The sequence below is a fragment of the Pseudophryne corroboree genome, chromosome 1 (assembly GCF_028390025.1).
Source record: "Pseudophryne corroboree isolate aPseCor3 chromosome 1, aPseCor3.hap2, whole genome shotgun sequence".
Classification (NCBI taxonomy): domain Eukaryota; kingdom Metazoa; phylum Chordata; class Amphibia; order Anura; family Myobatrachidae; genus Pseudophryne; species Pseudophryne corroboree.
The window spans coordinates 261832809-261858883 of record NC_086444.1 but is presented as its reverse complement, the minus strand read 5'-3'; the positions used below and the strand labels follow the sequence as shown (position 1 = coordinate 261858883).

General features: G+C 43.8%; 1 protein-coding gene across 3 annotated transcripts in view; it reads right to left on the bottom strand.

The window, feature by feature from the left end:
- Window positions 1–1024: 1024 nt before the first annotated feature.
- GRAMD2B (GRAM domain containing 2B) overlaps window positions 1025–26075 on the bottom strand; it is a 343442-nt gene continuing 318391 nt past the window's right edge. For all 3 annotated transcript variants that reach the window (XM_063964237.1, XM_063964238.1, XM_063964239.1), the window contains exons 3-14: window positions 21827–21905; window positions 18654–18723; window positions 18324–18427; window positions 17930–18025; window positions 12162–12233; window positions 8586–8663; window positions 7412–7523; window positions 5880–5987; window positions 5708–5786; window positions 4625–4729; window positions 3299–3389; window positions 1025–1095 (exon numbers count right to left, since the gene is read on the bottom strand). In XM_063964237.1, coding sequence (XP_063820307.1) covers window positions 1054–1095; window positions 3299–3389; window positions 4625–4729; window positions 5708–5786; window positions 5880–5987; window positions 7412–7523; window positions 8586–8663; window positions 12162–12233; window positions 17930–18025; window positions 18324–18427; window positions 18654–18723; window positions 21827–21905 — 1036 coding nt within the window. In that variant the 3' untranslated portion in view covers window positions 1025–1053. The remainder of the gene's footprint in view (window positions 1096–3298; window positions 3390–4624; window positions 4730–5707; window positions 5787–5879; window positions 5988–7411; window positions 7524–8585; window positions 8664–12161; window positions 12234–17929; window positions 18026–18323; window positions 18428–18653; window positions 18724–21826; window positions 21906–26075) is intronic.

Here is a 26075-nt window from a genome sequence, read left to right as displayed (position 1 = left end):
AAAAAAAGTAGTAATAACAATCTGAACTGGATGAATGGGCTTCAGAGGAAATTTAGTACTAGAAGAGAGAAAAAAAAAAAAATGTTTTATGACAAATGTGAATTAGGGGGAGATGTACGAAGTAGTGATAAAAGTGGCGAAGTGAGCCAGTGTAGAAGTTGCCCAGGGCAACCAATAAGCTATGCAAATTATAAATGTTACGTCAATGCTGACTGGTTGCCACGGGCAACTTCTCCACTGGCTCAGTTCTCCACTATTTTCACTGCTTAGTACATCTTCCCCTTAGTCTTCTGAATATTTAATTATGTTAAGGGGTAAACTCACTTTATCTCCTGGTTATACTGAGCACTTGCAGAAATGAAGTCTTCAGTAATAGAGTTCTCATTCTCTTTAATATTGATTGAAAAGCATTTGAAGACTGAGAGCCCTATACAATTGAGCACACACACAGCATTTTATCAATTTTTGTGCATGAATCATAGGTGTCTATTACATATGCTCCAGCAACACAGACACCTGTTTAATGGAGGTGTAAAATGTTGTCTGTACCGCCTGGAATTTTATTTTGTGATAAATGTATAATTTACAACACTAGAAATGTCAAACTTCTACTTTCTTTAAGCAGACATGTTATAACGAGTAAAAGAATTATAGTACAAACTTTATGAAGTCTTTAGATAAGTGTGTTGAGTTTTGGTTCCAGCAAACAAAGTCATTTGATAAATAGGGAAATAAACAGGAGTGTTTCTAATATAAAATATTCCTGAAAGATGTGCAAAACAAGTCTAATTCATAGCGAAATGTAATTACTTTACTCACAATCAGAAGTAATGTGAAAACTGCTATGAAAAATCATAGTCTTTTTACTACTGAAATAACCAAAAAACAAAAGCCAAAATACACACAAAAAAAAAATAAAAAAAAATCCTGAGTTGAAAGACCTTGTTTTCCCCATACAGTTCATTTTAGAAGGTCAGTAGTAAGACTCTGTCCCGCAGAGGCTGTCCTAGAATGCTGAAGTGCCCAACCCCCCCCCCCCCCCCCCCCAAAGTCTTAGTTCTCATCTTCCAAAAGCCGTTGTAGATTTCTTTGTATCTGCAATGAGAAAAATCACAATCAGAAAACGCAAATCAGAGCATAATCAAATGTAATACAATGAGTCATATAAAAGGGAGTGTCCTCTTTTCACATACTGAGCTGTACACCCTCTGTAAACTAAACATGTGTTTTTTTTTGCAGCAAGATTTATTTTTATTTTAGAAGTACATTGTAGAATATACACCATAGTCCTGTGCAGTATGAGGTAACATATGTAAAATGCATAATTCAAGTGCAGTCTGCAATCTGATCCTTACAGGAGGAGGTGGGTCCCCAGGCAGACGGGCCTACCGGGGGTTTACCCAGTACCCCTGTGGGCCAGTCTAACCCTGTCTGGTATTGTACCTAAAGTCAGAAATGACAAAATATATTAAAACTAATACTACACATACTGCAGTGGTGAAGATCTTAATCGCCAAATAGAAAACAGAAATTATATAATTCACTCAAGGGGTATGTAGGTAATCACTTGAACAAGTTCAGATAAAAATAATCTTCCATGTAATGACTGATAAAATCCTATATAGAATTAGAAGGAATTTGCCTTCTATATAATGTCTATACTTATGCTTGAATAAAGAAAAAGGGAATAGACAAATCAAAGGGTTGCGTATGCAATGTTGATAGTCATAAGAATGTTGACATGGTCATAATGTCGACAGTAATGAAATGTCAACATGGTAAATTGTCGATATTTTGTCCTGGTGGTCCAGCAGTGTCTTACATTTTGGCACATGCAGCAGCATCTTCCGGGTCCTGGAGGTGACGTGACCATTACTTCCAGGCAAGTATTTGACCACTATCCCTAGCCTTCCCTCTAGGTGCTTAATCCTAATCCACCACACAGTCTGACCCAGGGGTCAGGGAACTTTTTTTCCTTTTACCCCAAAATATATTTAGATACACCGACGTTACACCCTTGATTTGAAAGGAAGGAAAACATATATTGTGCATATATACTGTATATCACTGTTTCTATGGCATTTCTGAGTACAGTTACTTTTGACAAGGGTTCAATAAACCGAAACGTTAAGGCTCAAGACGGAGTGATCTCTGTTCTTTTTCGTGTAAAGTCCAATAGTGCCGCCTACCATATCGATCTATACATTTTTTTTTTATTATTATTTTCGCCAATTATTTTTTGCCAATGAATAGGTTAATTAACACTTTCTCCCCAAAACACCAGAATGAATGTAAGAAAGATGGATGGATGAGGAAGGGGAAGGGGAGGTGGACACGACTTTTAGGAAACAGATGGTCACATCCTCACCTCAGTAATGTCAGTGGGAATTTCCCACTGTTATGTGGGCCACTGTCTGATCCTGCGGAACTCCGTCAGCGGTCAGCCACAGAACACTTCAAGTTCTGTGTATGGGTTGGCGGGCCGTGGGCGGGAGGACAGGACAGCGCAGGACGGGCAGCCACATGAGGGAGCGCGATGCGACATCCGCACGTCACACCGCAGCCAGGAACACAGCACAGGGTGGCCAGGAGAGCAGCGCAGGGCGGGCAGGAGGGAGTGCGGTGTCGCGAGCCGTCCGGTGCTGGACGGGGCTGTGTCTCAGCAGTGTGACCGTCCTTTACCCCCAGGAATTTCATTTTTACCCCATTTGGGGTAATTTACCCCTGTTCCCTGACCACTGGTCTAACCCTACAGTTGACAGTTCAGCAATGTTGACATTTCACCTGTTGACATTCCGAGAATTCTGAAAAGATGCCTGCCGACACTAACCATGACGGCATCATAACGGTCAACATTATTATTGTCAAAGTTTTGACTGCATCCCAAATCAAAGATACAGGTACAGTAACATATGCCATAAAATCTATAGAAAACTAGAAGTAATTAATAAACATACAATGAACTAAAGGATGTTGTTCCCATCTTTGATCCTTTACAGTGCAGTACACATAGTTCCTCCAATTCCAACTGTCACAAAATTCTGGCATACATGACAAAAACTATATTGCTAGACTACAGATATGCAAACTTTTTTAATTCTCAGTACAAACATATCATCTTTCAAGAGCATACTTTAGCAAAGGTTATATTAACAGAAAAGAAAAATCACCCAAAACAAGCCAAATCAGTGAGGATATGTTTTACACTAACAGTGAATACTTTACAAAAAACGGTTCCTCATTCCACAGACGTATAGAGACCTTTAAGGTCTCATAGGAAACAATAGAAAAGAAATACCTGATCTAGCTTATCCAGATTGGCTGATAGTTCTGCAACGATTGTGTTGGGATTAATGTGCCAATTCCCCACACCTTGTGCTACTGCCCATCTAAAATGTACAAACGTTGGGGGGGGGAAAATAAATAAGTAAATCAATTAATAACTGGGAAAGAAACTTATCTGACAGTGCAGTCACATAGATCACGGCAAGATTATGCAGTTGACAAACTATACCAAACCCGGAATAAATGTTACATATAAGGTCAAGCAACAGATACCAATTTAATTAGGTTTGATACATCCATAATCTAGCACCCAAAATTATTAAAGTAGAATAGGAATGGCTCATTCAATATGCCTACTGAGGAAACTCCAAACAGAATAACAACCACTGAAAAGGTACTGCTGGATAAAACACTACTGATACAGATGTGTAGACTCGCATCTAGCCTCCCTGCACATTAAACAGCCCATCTAGTCACCACCTGCCGTGGTGTGACTTGGAAGCTCAGAGCGTCTTTTTCCATTAAAAGTATTATTTCGTATTGCTATGTGAATAGGACGCACAAACCGCTTATGCGGATTCAAATATCCGGTATGCCTAGACTCTGTGTGTGACTGTATCTGCAAATGAAATGCTATGTTGCAGTGTTTTCCTTTTAAAGCTTATGGAATTAAAACCTTAGTTAAGCGTAAAGATCTGGTAGCAGTTATTTGCAGTAGTGATAACTTTTTTCATTAGTGCCATTTTTTCATTTGAGGTATTTGCATAGAGCTAGAGTAAGGAAAGTACACTTATTACATTTTAGCTGTATGTGAATATATTGAGCAAAATCTGAAGTTGCTATTTAAATGTCTAGGAAGGTATTTCAGGGATTGGTTATATTTGGCAGCTGAGTATGTAAAGTAATAGTCTAGTGATATAATGTATTAAGAATGTGATTTTACATTTATTGTGTTGACAATAATCAAGTTCCATTCCATTAACTGTGCTGCCCCACCGAAAACCATTATATTATATTCCTTACATATAAATTTACCAATACCAAAAGGGGCTATTCTTTTAATAATCTCTATGCCAGTCTGATAAATACTGGGAAAGGGTGGGAACTAAGAACATCACACCTACATATTAGGAGATAGGTGTTTCTCAAGCCGACCACCTGTGGGGCTCCCCTCTTCTAGCAAGATAACCAAAGCTGGGTGGAGGCACCACCAAGACAAAGGTTACTCTCAGTTAATGGGTCCCTTTCACCCATCACAAGAGTCGAGAAGTAGGTGTCACAATGATGAGGATAGACCACACACACGCACAAAAACGAAACCAAACAAATACACACATACTCATTTAGAGCAGAGTCCCTTGCAGCACCCAAAGAAGAGAGTCGCTCTTCCAGGAACACAATTCTTGACTGCATGTATAAGGTGGAGAAGATCAGCAGACAAACACTGTGGAGAGAGAAAGAAACTGTATATTCACATTATCCACACTCAGCAAATCTCTAGCACATAGTAGTGTCTGGACCATTCTTGTGCTATGGCTTGTGTTTTCATGATCAGGGCATTATGTCCCATTATTAGTGACATATCATTTGATTTTTTGCACATTAAACACAAATAAAGGGCTAACAAATTAAAAGAACCTGAAGATCTGGAGCATAGGTTCTCAAACTCGGTCCTCAGGACCCCACACAGTGCATGTTTTGCAGGTCTCCTCACAGAATCACAAAATAAATAATTAGCTCCACCTGGGGACCCTTTAAAATGTGTCATTGATTTATGAATACACCTGTGCTCCTGCGGGGTTACCGGCAAAACATGCACTGTGTGGGGTCCTGAGGACCGAGTTTGAGAACCTGTGATCTAGAGCATGGATAATAAAAACATGCTGCATCCCACTGTTTTTACCAGTGTGCACTACTAGCATATCTGAAAATCAATCTGAGAACCAAACGTCACACAGTTCGAGAATTTTGTGGAATGTGGGTGAGAGCTAGCATTACTCGCTAGCTCTCATCCACATTCCACAAAATTCTCGAACTGTACTACTGAATCATGTACTTCTATGACACCTGAGGAGTGGTTTATCCCACAGGAGAATAGACCATAGGTTCTCAAACCCTGTCCTCAGGACTCTAAAATAGTTCACATTTTCTAGGTCTTGTCACAGAATCACAAGTGAAATAATTAGCTACACCTATGGATCTTTTAAAATGTGTCAGAGTAATGAATGCACCTGTGCACCTGATAGGTGACCTGGAAAATGCAAACGGCTTGGGGTCCTGAGGACAGAGTTTGAGAACCACTGGAATAGACAATGCTCTGCTTTGGACTTCTACTAGAAGGGAATGTACAGCGGCTTATAGGTCCAGCCTTATCAACATAAAAAAAGTGACCTGGTATTAGTAGTATACAATATAGACTTACAGAACCGCATAGAAGACGAGCAAGCAATTCAAAGACTTAAACTGCCAAAAGTCCAGTCTATAAAACAAACTCTTCCGATCTGGTGAATGAGAACATAAACAGTGTAAAATTACTTATATTTAAGAATACATTTTCAAAAAGTCAAGACCGTGATATAAAAATAAAGGATTACCAGTATTTTGGTCAGATAGTTTGCTTCTTTCAGGGCTCCTGGACAGACCATCTGTAATTCTAGGGTTGTGCGGCTCTATTAATACATTCTTTTCTTGTTCATGGAATTCTAGTTGTGTGAGGAGAAAAATGTCAGCGACCTATACATAGAGATAATCATTTAAGATTTCCCTAGCATTATACATCTTCTGTTATTCCTCTATTGCAACATGCAATCAAAACTACTCGCTTGATTTGGTCCAAAGGGGTAGGCTTCCAAAGATTTTTGGCTTATGACAAGGTAGTTAAACTATATCAACTTATTCAATGGCAGAAACTGTACTCTACATTTAGCTAAGGAACAATGCACATACTCTTCTACAATATCTTTGATGAGCAATTTGCAACCAATGAGTAAAGTAAAAACAAATCTTCAGAAATACTATTCTGAAGGACTATAGATACACCACACTATATCAATAACACTGTTCGACTATCACCTTATATACTTTTTACTAGAGACAACATTTTATTGTGACAATATGTTTAGTTTCACTCAATCACTGGCAATCAACACATAATGGGCGGTATTCAATTGATTATCGCGCCTGATATCCCATCTAAAGTGATGGCAGATCTTGGGGGTAATATTCAATTGTGTCTTTCACGCCGATTGTGCCCATAGAGGCCGGAGTTTAACCACGTAATGCAGCGTGTTTGTGAAAAGTACAAATGGGTTACTTTTTGCATATTTCAGCTCACTACCCCCAGTGGGTGCAAGCTGAAATGCAGACGCTGGCAGCATACAATTGAATAGCTCCATTTGGGCACCATCTAGTGGCTGCCGGCGGGAAAACATTAGACTATCTTCCAATATGACCAGATAATTAAATATTTTATATATATATATATATATATATATATATATATATATACATATATACATACATATACATATATATATATATACATACATACACACACATCCTTATATACATACACACACACACACACACAATACATACATACACACACACACACACACACACACAGGTTGAGTCTCCCTTATCCAAAATGCTTGGGACCAGAGGTATTTTGGATATGGGATTTTTCCGTATTTTGGAATAATTGTATACCATAATGAGATATCACGGTGAAGGGACCTAAATCTAAGCACAGAATGCATTTATGTTTCATATACACCTTATACATACAGCCTGAAGGTAATTTTAGCCAATATTTTTTATAACTTTGTGCATTAAACAAAGTGTGTGTACATTCACACAATTCATTTATGTTTCATATACACCTTATACACACAGCCTGAAGGTCATTTAATACAGTATTTTTAATAACTTTGTGTATTAAACAAAGTTTGTGTACATTGAGCCATCAAAAAACAAAGGTTTCACTATCTCACTCAAAAAAGTCCGTATTTCGGAATATTCCATATTTCGGAATATTTGGATATGGGATACTCAACATTATATATATATATATATATATATATATATATATATATAATAGACCAGCAGTAACTCCACATGGACTGACCTTGAGAATTCTCAGATTCAGGTGTTTGAGAGCCAGTGCTGCTATATTCTTCTAGGTCCTTTCTCCGTTGCCGTACCAACCCATCTAGTTCTGAGAAGTCTACACTGAAATCCTGAAAAACATACAGCATAATTTAAAAAAACTGTTTCCCTAAAGGGACCAGAGGTGTGCAATGTCACTGGGGACTTAAATCTTCCAGTTAAAGACTTCCTTATCTTCCTGTAGCTAGTAGTCTGGTCCCAACCACAACACCTACTGCTCTTGTGAAGCAGCTTCCCAGGATTGGACTTTGATAAGAAACACGGCATGTGTCACAGCTCCCCAATCTGCGCTCTTACAAAAGTCTGGCCATGCTTTGAAATGAATCAATTCCACTATGTAAATCGTGGTCATCTGTAGAACAGGGAGAGTTGCAATACAACTTCGCCATCCTTATGAGAGCAATGTGTTAACTGGGGTACAATGTAGTTCTTTTATTAAAAGAAGCAACTAAAATGGTTGTGAACAAGTTATAATAAGATGACTAGTGCTGAATTTGCTATTGCAACACAAGGCCCAGGAACATAAGCACATACCAAAGAGTTCAACCCAACAGTTTAGCAGCATTTTTGCTTAGATGAAAGCAGATTTAAGTCCTCTGCTTCTAGAGGAAAGGGCATACTTATTAGTGGTGTGTGGTGTGTGCGTGGGGTGGAATATTCCATATTCTACCTAGATTGTTAGGATTATAGTTCGATTTTTGCTTTCTACTTTAAACTCCCCTAACGGCAACCTCAATTATTTTTTGGATAACTTGTTGAGGGCACATTCCCAAAGTACTGTTTTTTATATCACCAATTGGGATGCAGTTAAAAATGCCGGCATTCAGGAGACCAATGCCGGAATCCTGACAGCCGGCATTTTGCCAACAGCGGGCGTACTGACACCTACCCCCAATTCCCACTCGGTTGGTGGGTCCACGCCACCAACCGAGTGGGAATAGAATGATTCGCTGCCTGTATTCCGGCAGATGGGATGCCACTGTGGGTATACTGACAGCCGGCATCCCGTCTACTGGTATATCATACTGGACTCCACCAAACAGCTAGGACAGCACCAAACGTTTTCGGAACATGATACAGTGTAAAACAGCACTTCAGTATAATAAAATAAAAACGTTTTGCCTTTCACTTACAAGCGGAAATGATGCAGGACGCTCTGCTCTGAAGCTATGCTCTGCAGAAGGGTTTGGACTGTTTCCAGTACTCACATTCTTCACAGTGGAAAAAAAAAATAGAGACATTAACCAATAGAAATAAAAGGAGGAAATGTAAGAGCTGCAATCATACCAAGGAGCAGTAACCCCCTAATGATCTAGAGCATGGGTCTTCAACCTGTGGCCCTCCACATCCCAGCGTGCCCTGCCTCAATTTTAGCATGCCTTAATAGCAAACCTGTGGCAGAGCATGCTGGGATGTGTAGTTTTACAGCAGCTGGAGGGCCGCAGGTTAAAGACCCATAATCTAGTGTGACCAACAATCCACACCTGACCAATGTATATGTGCTGGTAACAGAGGAGACTTTTAACAGCTTTGTTTTCCATAGTATGACAGACTTTTTCTCACCAAGATTAAAGGGGTCTTTATATAAAAGTAGATATAAATGTGACAGACATTTCCCCTGTTCCTCCACTGGTGATGAATGGGGAAATGTCTCCTCCTCAGGCAGGAATGAATATCTTGGCTATATACACTGCCAGATATCTCACAGTGTATTTCTACAATATCTGCTGGGTTATAGGCGTTGGTTTTCTCACGCTGGGGGAAATGCATCAAACGTCCTAAACAGAAAAAGGGGAGAAGATGCAATAGCACACTGGTTCCCAAACCGCGTGCCACGGCTCCCTGGGGTGTCGTAGTGCTGTCACCGGGGAGCTGTGGCCTAACGAGGCCACCTGATTTATTAATGTCTTTTTTTTTCCCTTTAATTATTTCATTTGTGCACGGCAGAAGACAGGTGTGTTGGCGAGCAGAGCCGGGAGGGGAGTGGGGGAGCTATCAGTGGAAAGCAACAGAGGCTGCCTGTTAATGAATGAGGTCCCACAACTCACTTCTTGGCTGATTTGAGGAGCTGAGCGGCACAGTCGATCACAACTAAATGCAAGTAGTTGTGTGTGTGTATGTGTGTGTGTGTGTGTCTGTATAGATATCTATAATATAGTGAAGGGGTCGCATAAAGGACTATAGGGGGAAAGGGCATGGATGGGTTTGTAAATTGAGAAAGCTAGAGAGGACTGCAAAGAGAGACACTGTGGGGGCTGTAATGGGTAAGACTAGTACAGCTATTCTCTTTTATGTGAATGATGACAATATGTATGCCCTTAACTTTAGATCATAGGGGCGCTCCTGTCTTTAGTGCACCAGGCCCCCAGAGTGGTCCTGACCTAATTACTTATTACATTCTTCTGACCAAACTACTTTAAAAATGGAACCGCTTGGTAATTATTTTCACTTAGAGGTGCCGTAAAAAAGTAATGGAGACCCGAAGGGTGTCTCAAACTGGAAAAGTTTGTGAACAACTGGCATAGCAACAATTCAGCATGTCATTTTATAGAAGGTGCTAAATAAATGATAGTAGAATCTGATTTGTTGCTCCACTTGCTCTTTAGTAGGGTTGAATCAGCTCTCCACTGTGCTGCTCACAGGGTAGAAGTATGACATTTTTGCAGGGAAATGGACATATGCTTTAATAATGTACATAAAAAGGGTCATTGACACACACAGAACAAGAGCAAGTCTCTTAAAATTCAATTTAGTTTCAGACCTTATGACCAAAAGTCATATGTTCAGCCACAAATCCATTTAAGTCGTCTCATGGTAAGAAATTCCTCTGCCAACTAGGTGATTCAAGTTAAGTAAAATGTTTCATGACATACATATATATTCTGAGCTTGTGTAACGCACACACATGTAGAGGTTAATTTAATCTGGGGGGACTGCAGCTGTTCCGGGCAGCACACTGAATCGGTCTATATTGCCATTTTTTTTCCCTCTCTCCGAATAGAGGTGGACAGGAAAACCTGCGTAGATGGTACCACAATGGCCAAGTGTGGGCACAACCGTACAGATGTCTACCCATATTGTGTGCAGAACCGTACAGATGTCTCTCCATATACCTATTCTCAAATTGTACACAACAGCCCTGTTTATCATGCCATGGACTTTTTAACTTACCTGCTCCAATAAACAAATCTAAACTAAACAAAATACATATTACAGTATGGTCCTCAAAGGGGCATACACAGGACCCATTATGCACATGTGCAGAACAGGTCCTGCAAGCTTAAATGGACTGCACCCAAGCAGCAGCAGCAGGATTTCCATGCTGTAGCCATTTGGGGATGGGACGGGCTGCGCAGGGCAGCATTATTGTAACCCCCATTTTGTAGGTATGGCCAGGCCAGGGTTTGCTTCTTCAGACGCAGACTTCTTGGCTTCAACTGTGCATTTTCACTGCTCATTCTGAGCAAGCTAAGGCTAACTCAGATGGCTGTGACCATTGTGACAAATGATCGCAATGATGATCTGACGCTGTCTTTGAACGCAGCACTCTGATCTGCAATGCTGGGAGGGGGCATCTTTGGTCCTCCTACATCTCTTGCAGCATTATAATATATTCACATCATTGCTGTGTCCAAAGACGAAGAAATGTCTGATACCAGAGACCCTTGCCGTGCATCATTATGCTTCAGCTGCAACTTTGTACCAATTCCTTTTCATTAAAACACTTTAATCACAAGAAACGAATACGTTTTTTTTAAACTAAGAAGCAGCAGGAAAAAGCACATAGAAAGCACCAGGCGCAAATGGGTTAGGTGTATGAGGGCACATGTACATCTAAGTAATGTATAACAGCACATTGGGGCAGATGTATCAACTTGGAGAAGTGATAAACCAGTGATAAGCGCAAGATAACGCACCAGCCAATCATTACGAATTTGAAAAATGACAGTTAAGTGGGGTACACACGGAGAGATTCGTGCTTAAATTCTAAGCAATCTGACTAGATTGCTTAGAAATTAAGCATGGATCTCTCAGTGTGGATGCCCATAGCGATGCACGGCTCCGCGCGTCGCTATCGCCAACTCTAGATTTGGCATGCATGGCAAATCTATTTACTGTAGATCACTCATTTCACCGCTGGGTGAAATAAACGTCCCCTCGCTCAGCACACATCTCCCCTGTGTGTACAGGGCTTTAGGAGCTGACTGGCTGGTGTGTTATCACCTTGCACTTATCGCTGCTTTATCACTTCTCCAGGTTAATACATCTATCCCATTGTCCTTCATTTAATTGACTCCTTAGCATCTGATAACACTAAACAGGAAATTTAGATTTAACAACTTTGTGTTTACTAAACTGTCCTAACTGAATAACTATGGTCAAGGAAAGTGTTCCCAGAAGACCTAGAATTCAACAGAGGAGGTGAGAGGATGTTATTCATACAAATCCATAGTATGGTATTAACGTTACGCTGAACATAAATATATTAAACAAGAAGTAAGCAATAAGTGAGTGGGCGAAGAACAGTAGTGATATGAAAATAACAAAAGTAAACTCAAAAGCACATACACATTCTCATCAGCCTCATTTTATCAACAGTGTATTTGAAAGTCTAATTGTTATTTTAGTTACATGCTCAAGGCCAAAGTTATTAAATTAATCCCTAGCACTTCTTCCCATGACTGTACACAAGATATTTACATACTCACATCCAGATGGCTGCACACAGACTTTATTAAATTATAGGTGTAATCTCGGGACATCAGAGACACAAATATGAACTGTAACAAGAAACAGAATACAGTAAGAAATAAAATCCAGATAATAGCTGCAAAATACTTACATTTCTACCTTAATTCTTAATACATGGCCCAGTCAAACTATAAAGAATATGGCTGGAAGTGAAATATATTTAAGCCCTGTTATAAAGGAGATTTATGGTAGACATACCATTGTTAAATCTCTTTCTGCGAGGTACACTGGGTTCCACAGGGAATACATCGGGGGAGGGGGGGGGGGGGGGGAGGAAAGAGATGGATCTTGATCCAGGCACCAACAGGTTAAAGCTTTAGCTGTCCCAGGATGCATTGGGGCCTCCTCTATAACCCCGCCTCCAGGTACTGTGAGCTCAGTTTCTTTAACCAGTCCAATGCAGGTAAAAGAGAAGGCAGATGCTAGGCACATAGAACCAGCGGCTAATGCCATACAAACCCATAGAAGCTAGGTGCGTCAGGGCGGGTGCCCTATGAAACACAGTGTACCTTGCAGAAAGATTTAACAATGGTAAGTCTACCATAAATCTCCTCTTCTGCAGCGGGGTACACAGTGTTCCACAGGGAATACATCGGGGATGTCCTAAAGCAGTTCCTCAAGGGAGGGGACGCACCTTAGCGGGCATGAGAACCCGGCGTCCAAAGGAAGCATCAAAGGCATAGAACCTAATGAACGTGTTCACGGAGGACCACGTAGCTGCCTTACACAATTGTTCTGCGGACGCGCCACGACGGGCCGCCCAAGAGGGTCCAGCAGACAGAGTAGAACGGACTTTATTAGCAGCAGGAGCTGGAGATCCAGCCTGTGCATAAGCTTGTGCAATCGCCATTCTAAGCCATCTGGACAAGTTTTGCTTATTCGCAGGCCAGCCACGCTTGTGAAAACCAAAAAGTGCTAAAAAGGGAATCTGACCTGCTGATAGAGGCAGCCCTCTCCACATAGAAACGGAGAATCTTTACCACATCCAAAGAACACACTTTGGAGGATAAAACAGAAGAGATGAAGGCCGGAACCAATATCTCTGGGTTAAGGTGAAAAGATGACACCACCTTTTGTAAATAACCAGGGCAAGTTCTAAGAACTGCCCAGTCAAGGTGAAATATCAGGAAGGGTGGATGACAGGACAAAGCGCTTAGGTCCGACACCCTCCTAGCAGAGACAATAGCCAGCAGGAACAGGAACTTGACCGTGACCCATTTAAGGTCCAATGACTCAAGAGGTTCAAATGGAGACTCTTGCAAGGCATTCAGGACAACAGACAGATCCCATGGAGCCACAGGAGGGACATAGGGAGGTTGAATCCGTAAAACACAGAGTGACAGTATGAACGTCAGGAATAGACAATTTTTCTCTGAAACCACACCGACAAAGCAGATATATGAACCTTGAGGGAGGCCAGATGAAGGGCTACGTCCAGGCCTTGTTGCAGAAAAACCAGAAGTCTGGAAGCTCTGAATTTGTATGCATCATAATTCTTAGCAGCACAACGGGTGAAGTAAGAATTCCAGACCCTGTAATATATCCGTGCAGATGCCGGTATTCGAGCCTTTAGCATAAATTTGGATAACAGCCTCAGCGAATCCTTTGTCTCTCAGGAATGAAGCTTCAAGAGCCACGCCGTCAAAGCCAGTCTAGCCAGGTCCGGGTAGACACAAGGGCCCTGAATGAGGAGGTCTGGGCGTTGAGGTAGTAGAAGAGGATGTTTCATCGATAGACCCTGCAGGTCTGATAACCAATGCCACCTGGGCCACGCTGGAGCAACTAGAAGTGGTATTCCTCCTTCTTGATTGAACTTCCGTAGTACCCTTCCGTAGTGACACTGGAGGGAACACGTAGGGCAGCCGAAATTTCCATGGAATTGTCAGTGCGTCCACGAACGCTGCTTGAGGATCCCTGGTTCTTGATCCGAAGACTGGAACTTTGTGATTGTGTTGAGACGCCATCAAGTCTACATCTGGTAGGCCCCATTTGTTCACTAGGAGTTGAAAGACTTCCCGATGAAGACTCCAGTCTCTGGCATGCACGTCCTGATGACTGAGGAAATCCGCTTCCCAGTTGAGGACTCCCAGAATGAACACTGCCGATATTGCTGGCAGATGGCGTTCCGCCCAACAAAGAATTTTTTACATCATTTCCAAGCGGCTTTGAGTGCCTCCTTGATGGTTTAAGTATGCCACCGTAGTGGAGTTGTCTGACCGTACTTGAACAGGTCTGTTCTTTAACAGAGGCAGGGCAAGAGACAATTCCAGAATGTTTATCAGGAGTGATTCCTCCTTGGTCCACCGACCCTGGAAAATGTGTTGCTCCAGCACCGCGCCCCAGCCCCTCAGACTGGCATCCATAGTCAGTAGGACCCAGAAGGGACGGCCCCTGCTTAACTGCTGGTCCTGTAGCCACCAGGTCAGCGATAGACAAACCTCCGGAGTCAAGGAGATCATGTGAGACCTGATCCAATGAGGTAGGCCGTCCCACTTGGAAAGCATTTACCTCTGCAGAAGGCGGGAATGAAATTGAGCGTACTCTACCATGTCGAAAGCAGACACCATCAGGCCTAGTACTTGCATCGCCAAGTTTATACTCTTGGGCGAGAGAGGAAGTATCTTATCCTGTTCTAAAAGTTCAGGACCTTCTCTGGAGACAGAAACAGCCGTTGACTGTGTCCAGCGGTGCCACCAGGTAGGTGCACCATGCTCCGAGCAGGGACCAGCGAGGACTACTTCCAGTTAATGAGCCACCCGTGGGCTTGTAGGAAGTTTCCCATCAGTTGCAGATGACTGAGGAGGACATTGTTGGAGTTTGCCAGGATCAGCAAGTCATCCAGATACGGCAGGATCCTTACTCCCTGGCGACGGAGATGAGCAGTCATCACGGCCATAACCTTGGTGAAGATCCGAGCGGCTGTGGCCAGTCCAAATGGCAGAGCCTGGAATGGTTAGTGAAGGTTGCCAATAGCAAACTGCAGATATTGCTGGTGCGACATGGCAATAGTTATATGCAGGTAAGCATCTTGTATATCCAGTGATAGCATATAATCTCCAGGTTCCAGGGCCAGTACAATTGAGCGCAGTGTTTCCATACGGATCTTGGATACTCTCAGACTTGTTTAGTGATTTGAGATGGAGTATAGACCAGAAAGACCATTGGGTTTCGGTACTAGAAACAGGGTCGAGTAGTATCCTCTGCCTCTCTGGGATAGAGATACCGGCACCACCACTCCTGTATCCAGGAGGTAACTCACAACTATTTGTAGAGCTTGCGCCTTTAACGGATCCGAAGGAATAACCATTGTGCAGAACTGGCGAGTGGGACGCCAAACAGGAAGTCTCCCTTAAAAGGGAGCACCTCCAAGGTATTTTTGTAGTCCAGGTCCACCTTTCATGACCTCACCTATAGAATACGGCAAGCCAGGATGGACGTAGTCGATGCCTTGGCCGTCAACACACCTGCCTCAGAGGACGCCTCCTGAATGCAATAGGCGGCGGTGGCAATGTGAGACAGGTACTGTCTGGCAATGTCAGATATATCCTGAAGCAGCTCTTCCTCTAATGTCTTAACCCATGCTTCAATTCCTTTTGCAGCCCAAGAGGCTGCTATAGTGGGTGTATGTACAGCACCTGTAAGGGAGTAAATAGACTTCAGGCATCCCTCCACACGCTTATCTGTCAGTTCCTTCAGTGAGGTGACAGTAGTGACAGGCAGAGTAGACAACACCACTAGATAGGTGACATGAGAATCCACCGGTGGTGTATTTTCCCGCTTGTTACACAACTCTGTAGGGAGAGGATAGCGAGCTACCATCCTTTTAGACAGGGAGAATTTCTATCCTGGAGAAGATCATGGTTCTTGTCATATGTCCGCTAGATGGTCAGAATGCAGTAATATTTCAGTTACCGTCCAACGTTTAAACTTATCAGGTTTCTTAGACACCATAGTGGAATCCTCATCATCATCAGTGATTTGTAGGATCCGCTTAATAGCAATCACTAAGTCAGGGACATCAACCCGAGTAGCAGATGTCAGAAGTAGCTGTGTCAGTGTCTGATGGGACAGTATATTCCCCATCCTCATCAGAAGAATCTTCTGAGAGATTAGTGGATTGTGAGGAGGAAGTAGCCCGCTTAGATGACCCAGTGACGAGAGTGTGACTTGGGGCAGTTTTATGTCTAACCAAGGATTGACTCAATTGCTGCAACTGGGTAGACAAATTATCCGCCCAAGGCGGATTTACCATAGGGACAATATGTGGCTGTAATTGCACAGGAGGTCCCATAGGGGGCGTAAGGAGTGTCAAAAGCGTATTTACCATAGCTGAGAACGCCGCCCAAGGTGGCTCCTGATTGGTTACAGGAGCCACGGACTGACTGGGAGATGTATGACACATAGTACACAGACAGTCATACAAAACTTCCCCCTCAGGCAAATCCTTGGTGCATGCGCTGCAGGATGCAGGAGCGTCCTCGGATTTCCCGCCTTTTGTGTTAGACATTATTAGTGAATGCAACCGCAGAGCGTATTAGTACGATACAGCCAGACCTGCAAATAAATTCCCTAGTATGTGACTGCGCACACAGTACACAAAACACCAGCAAATAAGTCCGACATTAAGTGACTGAGTGCCCAGTACACAACACCAGCAAATAAATCCGGTATTAGGTGACTGAGCACACAGAGTACACGTTAATCGGTAAATACAGTGAAGCACTATATATGGACCCTGACGCACCTAGTCCCTTAGGGTACAGAATACAGTGATGGATATAGCTGGGATACACTAAAAGTGAAATCCACACAGCAGATACAGGCACACACAGTCACAGTGACAATGCAGATAATTATTTTAGTAACACAATAAAACTGCACTGGACTAGTATATGTATATTATATATAACTATGCACGGTCTGAGACCGGATGTATATATCAGAATACAATATATTCTGGCACAGCTACACTTGTTCTTAACTAACGCTGTGTTAATATTGATATGTAGAATACTTAAGTGCTTGTAAATCCATGGCGCTGATGTACAGGCGGGTTTACAAAGAAGACCTTGCCCTGCAGTCCCGGAGACCAGTCGCATCTATTTTAGAAAATGGTGCACAGTGTCTCAGTCAGGGAGTGAGGGAGAGTGTGAGGCAGCTCCGGGGCGGGAACACCAGCAGTAGATGGCGCCCTGGGCTGGGGGATGGGCTACAGGTCAAGCGCCAGCTCTCCTATGCTGGACTTCACCACTTGGTATTATGGAGTCTTATTAAAGTGGTTATTAGTATATCCGACCTGTACTCCTATGTCCTGGTGGATACAGTGGGGTCCCTGCTCGGTTACAATGTCCACGCCAGCATCGCAGTCCGTCTCCCTAGACTGCGATCGGAATGCGATTTAATGGTGGGTCCTGCCTGGGGGACCCTCTTACCTCGTCCTTTCAGTAGCAGCCACACGAACCAGGAGAGCGTTTGCGACCGTGTGCCTAGGCCGGAGCGTCTCCGCCGCAAGTACCCGGGAACAGTGCCAGCGGGACTGGAGGATCCCTCTGAGAGCAGCAACTGCAGGAAGCTTTGCTTCCTGCTGCTGCATAGTGAGCTTTCTGACTGGTTGCATCAGATGCGACCATGTCAGGGAAAGCCCAATCTGGTGTGGTCGCATCTGATGCGACTGTGCCAGGTAAGTGGTTAAGGACTGACAATAGTGAGAGAGAACCATACTCACCCGATCAGTTACTGTAGCAATGACCAGGGCATTTGGCACAAGCAGGGCAACCTTGGTTTTCTTGACCACCGTTACAGCGATAGCTGGGATGCTAATCTGAAAAACATAGGGATAGCCTGCTGCATTACACATGAAGGAAAAGTTGTGGGAATCAATGTGCATTTCTTATAATTTTACATGAAGTTATTGTGAAAACTCAAAGTTAAATATTTAATATGTCTCTATATTTTTTTTAAATTCTCTTTACTATGTAGTACATGTTGCTGTTTCTATACACCATATTTCCCTCCCCCATTACATTTCTTAAATACTACAGCCATTTTTTGGGATCTCAGTGTGAGGTTAGATTGGCAACCACCTCTGAAATATATACTAAAGACAAAACAGTACACACCTTTGTATCCTTCCCAAAAACCTTTGAATGGAAACAAATCCAGTTCCCTGAAATGTACAACTTTCCTTGATACAGGATTTCTTTCTGCAGTGCACAGTTAAAACCTAGCAAAAAAACAGAAAGCATATCGTTATCTATCACCACCCACGTCACGTACGTTAGACCTCTAATGACAAGCTGGAGGGATATTGCATGAAAGTTAGTGGCAGCAAAACAGTGACTTACATTTATTTGATCTTGAGTTGGGATGCTGTGAGAAAGACTGGGGGGGGGGGGGGGGGGGAGAAGCGCAAGTGGCATGGATGCTATTACTGTTTATTGTATACTCACTTTCTCTTAATGGCTCTTCCTTTGGAACATCCTTAAACAGCTTGTGGAAATGTGCATTGGCCTTCAAGAACTAAGGAAAAAAGTTAGAAACACAAATACTGTAAGCACGTACCAACGTCACATGATAACCAGGGCAAGAGGATTATTTTCCATTAAAGTTTCAGGGCAATAACAGTGACAAAGGAACCAGACAGCAGAACGGAGTTTCTGGTCAGCACTATTTCTTGTCTTAACATCATATTTATGATCTACCATTTATCTTTCATTCCCAATAGCTTAACTTCCAACCAGTTTGACCCTTCCTCATTACAACATGCCTTGGTCCCCACCTGTAAAACATCTTTCACCCCATCTCACTTTGGGTCTGGTAGGCGTTAATCAGTATCAGCTGCAACTTGTCACAGCCGCTACTGCAAAATGATTCAAAGCTTCAGCCAATGGGCTGTCTCCTGAGACCAGCTGTAGCTCTAATCTGTCGTGTTGCGCATCAAGGAGCACCATCGAGAGACATCTACCCCACCAATTGACTTCTGAGAGACCCTATGATTGCACAGAATGTCTGACTGTATTTGGCTGCCTGCGTCAGAGAACAGAGTCTTTCAATGCAGTCCATGACACAGGCAAGCCACCGACACGCCTGATAACTTGAGCCACCCATCTGCCATCGCTCTTGAACACCTACTGGAACTGCATGGTTCTCCATGCAGTTCCGATCTGTACCCACCAGCGGTGACTGTTGGGAAATATGCAAAGTGCGTCTCAGATGCACGTGCACAAGTAAAGCAGCGCCCAATATTTTACTTGCATCCACCCATGAATCAGGAAATGTATACATTTTATCAATATCTAGTAACAGTTCAGCAAAATTAAGGGGCGATTCAGAATTAGCAATAAAAAACAAAACAAAAAAAACACACAAGACAACAAAAATCTGTTCCTCCCCTTTAGAATGTAAGCTCTTATGAGCAGGCCCTCTCCCCTCATGTGCTTTTCCTTCTTTTGCTTACACTATCTTCTACTCTATGGGGGTCATTCCGAGTTGGTCGCACGGTAGCAGTTTTTTGCAGCCGTGCGATCAGATAGTCGCCGCCTATGGGGTAGTCTATTTTAGCATAGCAAGTGTGCGATCGCTTGTGCAGGGGAGATGTGCAAAAAGCTTTTGTGCAGTTTCTGAGCAGCTCTGAACTTACTCAGCCGCTGCGATCACTTCAGCCCGTCAGGTCCCGGAATTGACGTCAGACACCCGCCCTGCAAACGCCTGCGTTTTCCACGGCACTCCCAGAAAATGGTCAGTTGCCACCCAGAAACGCCTTCTTGCTGTCCCAGAAAATGGTCAGTTGCCACCCAGAAACGCCTTCTTGCTGTCAAATCACCATGCGATCGCCGCTGCGATTGCTTTCTTCGTAAGGACCCACGCTGCCCGGTGTTTCCCGCTGCTGGGCAGCGACGCATCTGCGCATTGCGGTGCATACGCAGTTCCGACGAGATCGCACCGCTGCAAAAAACTGCAGCGAGCGATTGAGTCGGAATGACCCCCCTATACCCTTTACATTGGCACCTAACCCTCGGTCTCAGCCACCCTGATGTTTATTTCAGCGCCATGTTTATATGCCATGTGCTTGTCCTACATTGTCTTGCTTATTTGTTTATGTACTTTGTTAGGCGCTGCAGAACCCTTGTGGCACCATATGAATAAAGGATAATAATTGGAATAATAAAAAAACAAAACCCCAAAAAAGAAACATCTTGGCAGAAGCATGCTGCACTGCAGGTGGGTCAGAATTAAAATTCATCCTACCTGAGAGCTAAATTGCTGTGTAAACAAAACACACAAAAACAAACATGTGGGCTATATACAAAAGTCGGCTGTATGTACCCTGCATGCAAACAAATAAAATGTATCTGCACCCCTTGCACTGCAATATGGTTGTCCAGGTGCAAAGTTACTCCTTTTCTTGCTTTGCGCTGTACACAGAATTAGCCCTAAATTTGCATACATCTAACTATTTCTGTTTTATTCATCAATTGCCTGCATGGTCATCAAGTGACAACTTTAGATGTTTTCCCCCCAACAGCTGTAGTCAAATCCTGTATCCCAACACATATCAAACACTTTTCATAATATAATTTCATTTGATAAAAAGGTTAACACGCTGTGGGTTTTTCTGCTGAGAACTTAACATTAAAAAATAAATAAAATTAAAATGCAAAACATGCCTGCTTGATTGCAATTTTACATTTTGGTGTCAAAGCCGCCACTTTGTTACTTTGGAATGTAAGTACTAAATCTACTTAAGTCAAACGCTAAATAAGCATCAGCTAACACTACCATGGTCTCTTGTTGTCACACAACACTAATGGCGTGGAGAGGTTTTATGTACTCAACTGCTATTTGTGCCTCACGCGAGTGTGGAAACCTTTGTGTAGCTAAAATGATGTTTGACCAGGCTGCTCACTAGCTAAACACCGTACTGTAGTTAGAGACACACAGACACAGCTTGGACCGTGGTGTAGGGTTTTCAGGTGCACTTTAGCTTACTTGGCTGCAAATTTACAGTCTAACTTGCACAAATATATTTCTTTGCTACGTGGAGCGAACAAGGAAGAAAATTTATTGCGCATAGAGATCATTAATCCTTCGGTAATGCACTTTGTACAGGCTGCCATTTGGAAAAGCAGACCATGTAAGCACACTGAACTGTTTTCCTCTCTGATCCGTTTACCAAAGTGTATTACATAAGGATCAATTATGGCTACACACACTACATTTGGTTTGTGTGTCCCAATAAATGAAAGTGTGCACACGCTTAGATGATAAACGTGTGTGGCTTTGTGTGGAGTATATATATATATATATGTCGTCTCCAGACCTAGGAGGGGTTTCCTCTGGACATTAAGCTTTCGTCCAATAACATACAGATAAGTTACTGGCTTCTGGAAACGGTTACGTATTCACTATGTTTAGCGCTGTGTAATATGGACAGTAGGTGCTATATAAAAAACTGTTGTTAATAGACAAACTAAGTTACATGCAACATAAAACATTCTAAAGTACAAAGCAAACATTTTTGTTTGTATTCTAGAATATGAATAGAAACCGTGCTAGAAAAATTGAATTACTTAAATCAGTCTCCGAACACACATTCTTTACCAATTTAACAAAGTATTCCTACCTGGTTTGTGGATTTTTTCCTTTCAAGCTTCAGTTCATTCTTCATGTCGAGGGTTAAATAGGGATCATTCGTCTTTGACCTTTAAAGTGGGCAGAAAATAAGATTTTACTTACCGGTAAATCTATTTCTCGTAGTCCGTAGTGGATGCTGGGGACTCCGTAAGGACCATGGGGAATAGACGGGCTCCGCCGGAGACATGGGCACTTTAAGAATTTGGATTCTGGTGTGCTCTGGCTCATCCCTCTATGTCCCTCCTCCAGACCTCAGTTAGAGAAACTGTGCCCGGAAGAGCTGACAGTACAAGGAAAGGATTTTGGGAATCCAGGGTAAGACTCATACCAGCCACACCAATCACACCGTATAACTTGTGATAACATTACCCAGTTAACAGTATGAACAACAACAGAGCATCAGATCAACCCTGATGCAACTATACATAACCCTTATTAAAGCAATAACTATATACAAGTATTGCAGAAGAAGTCCGCACTTGGGACGGGCGCCCAGCATCCACTACGGACTACGAGAAATAGATTTACCGGTAAGTAAAATCTTATTTTCTCTAACGTCCTAGTGGATGCTGGGGACTCCGTAAGGACCATGGGGATTATACCAAAGCTCCCAAACGGGCGGGAGAGTGCGGATGGCTCTGCAGCACCGAATGAGCAAACACAAGGTCCTCCTCAGCCAGGGTATCAAACTTGTAGAACTTTGCAAAGGTGTTTGAACCTGACCAAGTAGCCGCTCGGCAAAGCTGTAATGCCGAGACCCCTCGGGCAGCCGCCCAAGAAGAGCCCACCTTCCTTGTGGAATGGGCCTTAACTGATTTAGGCAGCGGCAATCCAGCCGCAGAATGAGCCTGCTGAATCGTGTTACAGATCCAGCGAGCAATAGTCTGCTTTGAAGCAGGCGCCCCAAGCTTGTTGGAAGCATACAGGATAAACAAAAATTCAGTTTTCCTGACCCTAGCCATTCTGGCTACATAAACCTTCAAAGCCCTGACCACATCCAGTAACTCGAAATCCTCCAAGTCAGTAGTAGCCACAGGCACCACAATGGGTTGGTTTATATGAAAGGATGAAACCACTTTTGGCAGAAATTGTGGGCGGGTCCGCAATTCTGCTCTATCTGCATGGAAAACCAGATAAGGGCTTTGATGTGACAAAGCCGCCAATTCTGACACACGCCTAGCCGAAGCCAAGGCTAGCAGCATAACCACCTTCCATGTGAGATATTTCAATTCCACCGTCTTGAGTGGTTCAAACCAGTGTGATTTCAGGAAACTCAACACCACGTTAAGATCCCAAGGTGCCACCGGAGGCACAAAAGGGGGCTGAATATGCAGCACTCCCTTTACAAACGTCTGAACTTCAGGCAGAGAAGCCAGTTCTTTTTGAAAGAAAATGGATAGGGCCGAAATCTGGACCTTAATGGAACCCAATTTTAGGCCCAAAGTCACTCCCGACTGTAGGAAGTGAAGGAAACGGCCCAGCTGGAATTCCTCCGTAGGGGCATTCCTGGCCTCACACCAAGCAACATATTTTCACCATATACGGTGATAATGTTAAGCCGTCACGTCCTTCCTAGCCTTTATCAACGTAGGAATGACCTCATCCGGAATGCCTTTTTCTGCTAGGATCCGGCGTTCAAGCGCCATGCCGTCAAACGCAGCCGCGGTAAGTCTTGGAACAGACAGGGCCCCTGTTGCAACAAGTCCTGTCTTAGAGGCAGAGGCCACGGGTCCACTGAGAGCATTTCTTGCAGATCTGGATACCAAGTCCTTCTTGGCCAATCCGGAACAATGAGTATTGTTCTCACTCCTCTTTTCCTTATGATTCTCAGCACCTTTGGTATGAGAGGAAGAGGAGGAAATACATAGACCGACTGGAACACCCACGGCGTCACCAGTGCGTCCACAGCTATCGCCTGAGGGTCTCTTGACCTGGCGCAATACTTCAGTAGCTTTTTGTTGAGGCGGGATGCCATCATTTCCACCTGTGGCAGCTCCCACCGACTCGCAACCTGCGCGAAGACTTCTTGATGAAGTCCCCATTCTCCCGGGTGGAGGTCGTGCCTGCTGAGGAATCTTCTTCCCAGTTGTCCACACCCGGAATGAACACTGCTGACAGTGCGCTTACGTGATTCTCCGCCCAGCGAAGAATCCTGGTGGCTTCTACCATCGCCACCCTGCTCCTTGTGCCGCCTTGGCGGTTTACATGAGCCACTGCGGTGATGTTGTCTGACTGAATCAGAACCAGTTGGTCGCGAAGTAGGGACTCCGCTTGGCGTAGGGCGTTGTATATGGCCATTAGTTCCAGGATGTTGATGTGGAGGCAAGTCACCTGACTTGACCACAGACCTTGGAAATTTCTTCCCTGTGTGACTGCCCCCCACCCTCGGAGGCTTGCATCCGTGGTCACCAGGACCCAGTCCTGAATGCCAAATCTGCGGCCCTCGAGGAGGTGAGCACTCTGCTGCCACCACAGAAGAGACACCCTGGCCCTGGGGGATAGGGTGATTAACCGATGCATTTGAAGATGTGATCCGGACCATTTGTCCAGTAGATCCCCTTGAAAGGTGCTCGCATGGAACCTGCCGAAGGGAATGGCCTCGTACGATGCCACCATCTTTCCCAGGACTCGCTTGCAGTGATGCACCGACACCTGTTTTGGTTTCAATAGGTTTCTGACCAATGTCATGAGTTCCTGAGCTCTCTCTATCGGGAGATAAACCCTTTTCTGGTCTGTGTCCAGAATCATGCCCAGGAAGGGCAGACGAGTCGTAGGAACCAACTGCGACTTTGGAATATTTAGAATCCAGCCGTGTTGTCGTAACACTTCCAGAGAGCGTGCTACGCTGGTCAGCAACTGCTCTCTGGACCTCGCCTTTATGAGGAGATCGTCCAAGTATGGGATAATTGTGACCCCCTTGCTTCCGCAGGAGTACCATCATTTCCGCCATTACCTTGGTAAATATTCTCGGTGCCGTGGAGAGACCAAACGGCAACGTCTGAAACTGGTAATGACAAAACTGTACCACAAATCTGAGGTACGCCTGATGTGGTGGATAAATGGGGACATGAAGGTATGCATCCTTTATGTCCAGAGACACCATAAAATCCCCCCCTTCCAGGCTTGCGATGACCGCTCTGAGCGATTCCATCTTGGACTTGAACCTTTTCAGGTATATGTTCAGGGATTTTAAATTCAATATGGGTCTGACCGAACCGTCTGGTTTCGGTACCACAAACATGGTCTAATAATAACCCCTTCCTTGTTGAAGGAGGGGAACCTTGACCACCACCTGTTGAAGATACAATTTGTGAATTGCAGCTAACACTATTTCCCTCTCTAAGGGGGAAGCTGGCAGGGCCGATTTGAGGTATCGGTGAGGGGGCATCTCTTCGAATTCCAGCTTGTATCCCTGAGACACAATATCTATTTCCCAGGGATCCACCTGGGAGTGAACCCACTTGTGGCTGAAATTTCGGAGACGCGCCCCCACCGGGCCTAGCTCCGCCTGTGGAGCCCCAGCGTCATGCGGTGGATTTAGTGGAAGCCGGGGAGGACTTCTGTTCCTGGGAACTAGCTGTGTTGTGCAGCTTCCTTCCTCTGCCCCTGGCAAGAAAGGATGCACCTCGGACTTTCTTGCCTTTTTGTGATCGAAAGGACTGCATTTGGTAATACGGTGCTTTCTTAGGTTGTGAGGAAACATATGGCAAAAAATTTGACTTTCCAGCAGTAGCTGTGGAGACCAGGTCCGAGAGACCCTCCCCAAACAATTCCTCACCCTTGTAAGGTAAAACCTCCATGTGCCTTTTTGAGTCGGCATCACCTGTCCATTGCAGAGTCCACAGGACCCTTCTGGCAGAAATCAACATTGCATTTATTCTAGAGCCCAGTAGGCTAATGTCTCTTTGAGCATCTCTCATATATAGGACAGCGTCTTTTATATGCCCCAGGGTCATTAATATAGTATCCTTGTCTAAGGTATCAAATTCCTCAGATAAGGTATCCGTCCATGCTGCTACAGCACTACACACCCAGGCCGACGCAATTGCCGGCCTTAGTAAGGTACCTGAATGTGTATAAATGGACTTCAGGGTACCCTCTTGCTTTCTATCCGCAGCATCTTTTAGGGTGGCCGTATCCTGTGACGGCAGTGCTACCCTCTTGGATAAGTGTGTTAAAGCTTTGTCCACCCTAGGGGAGGATTCCCAGCGTAACCTGTCCGTTGGCGGGAAAGGATA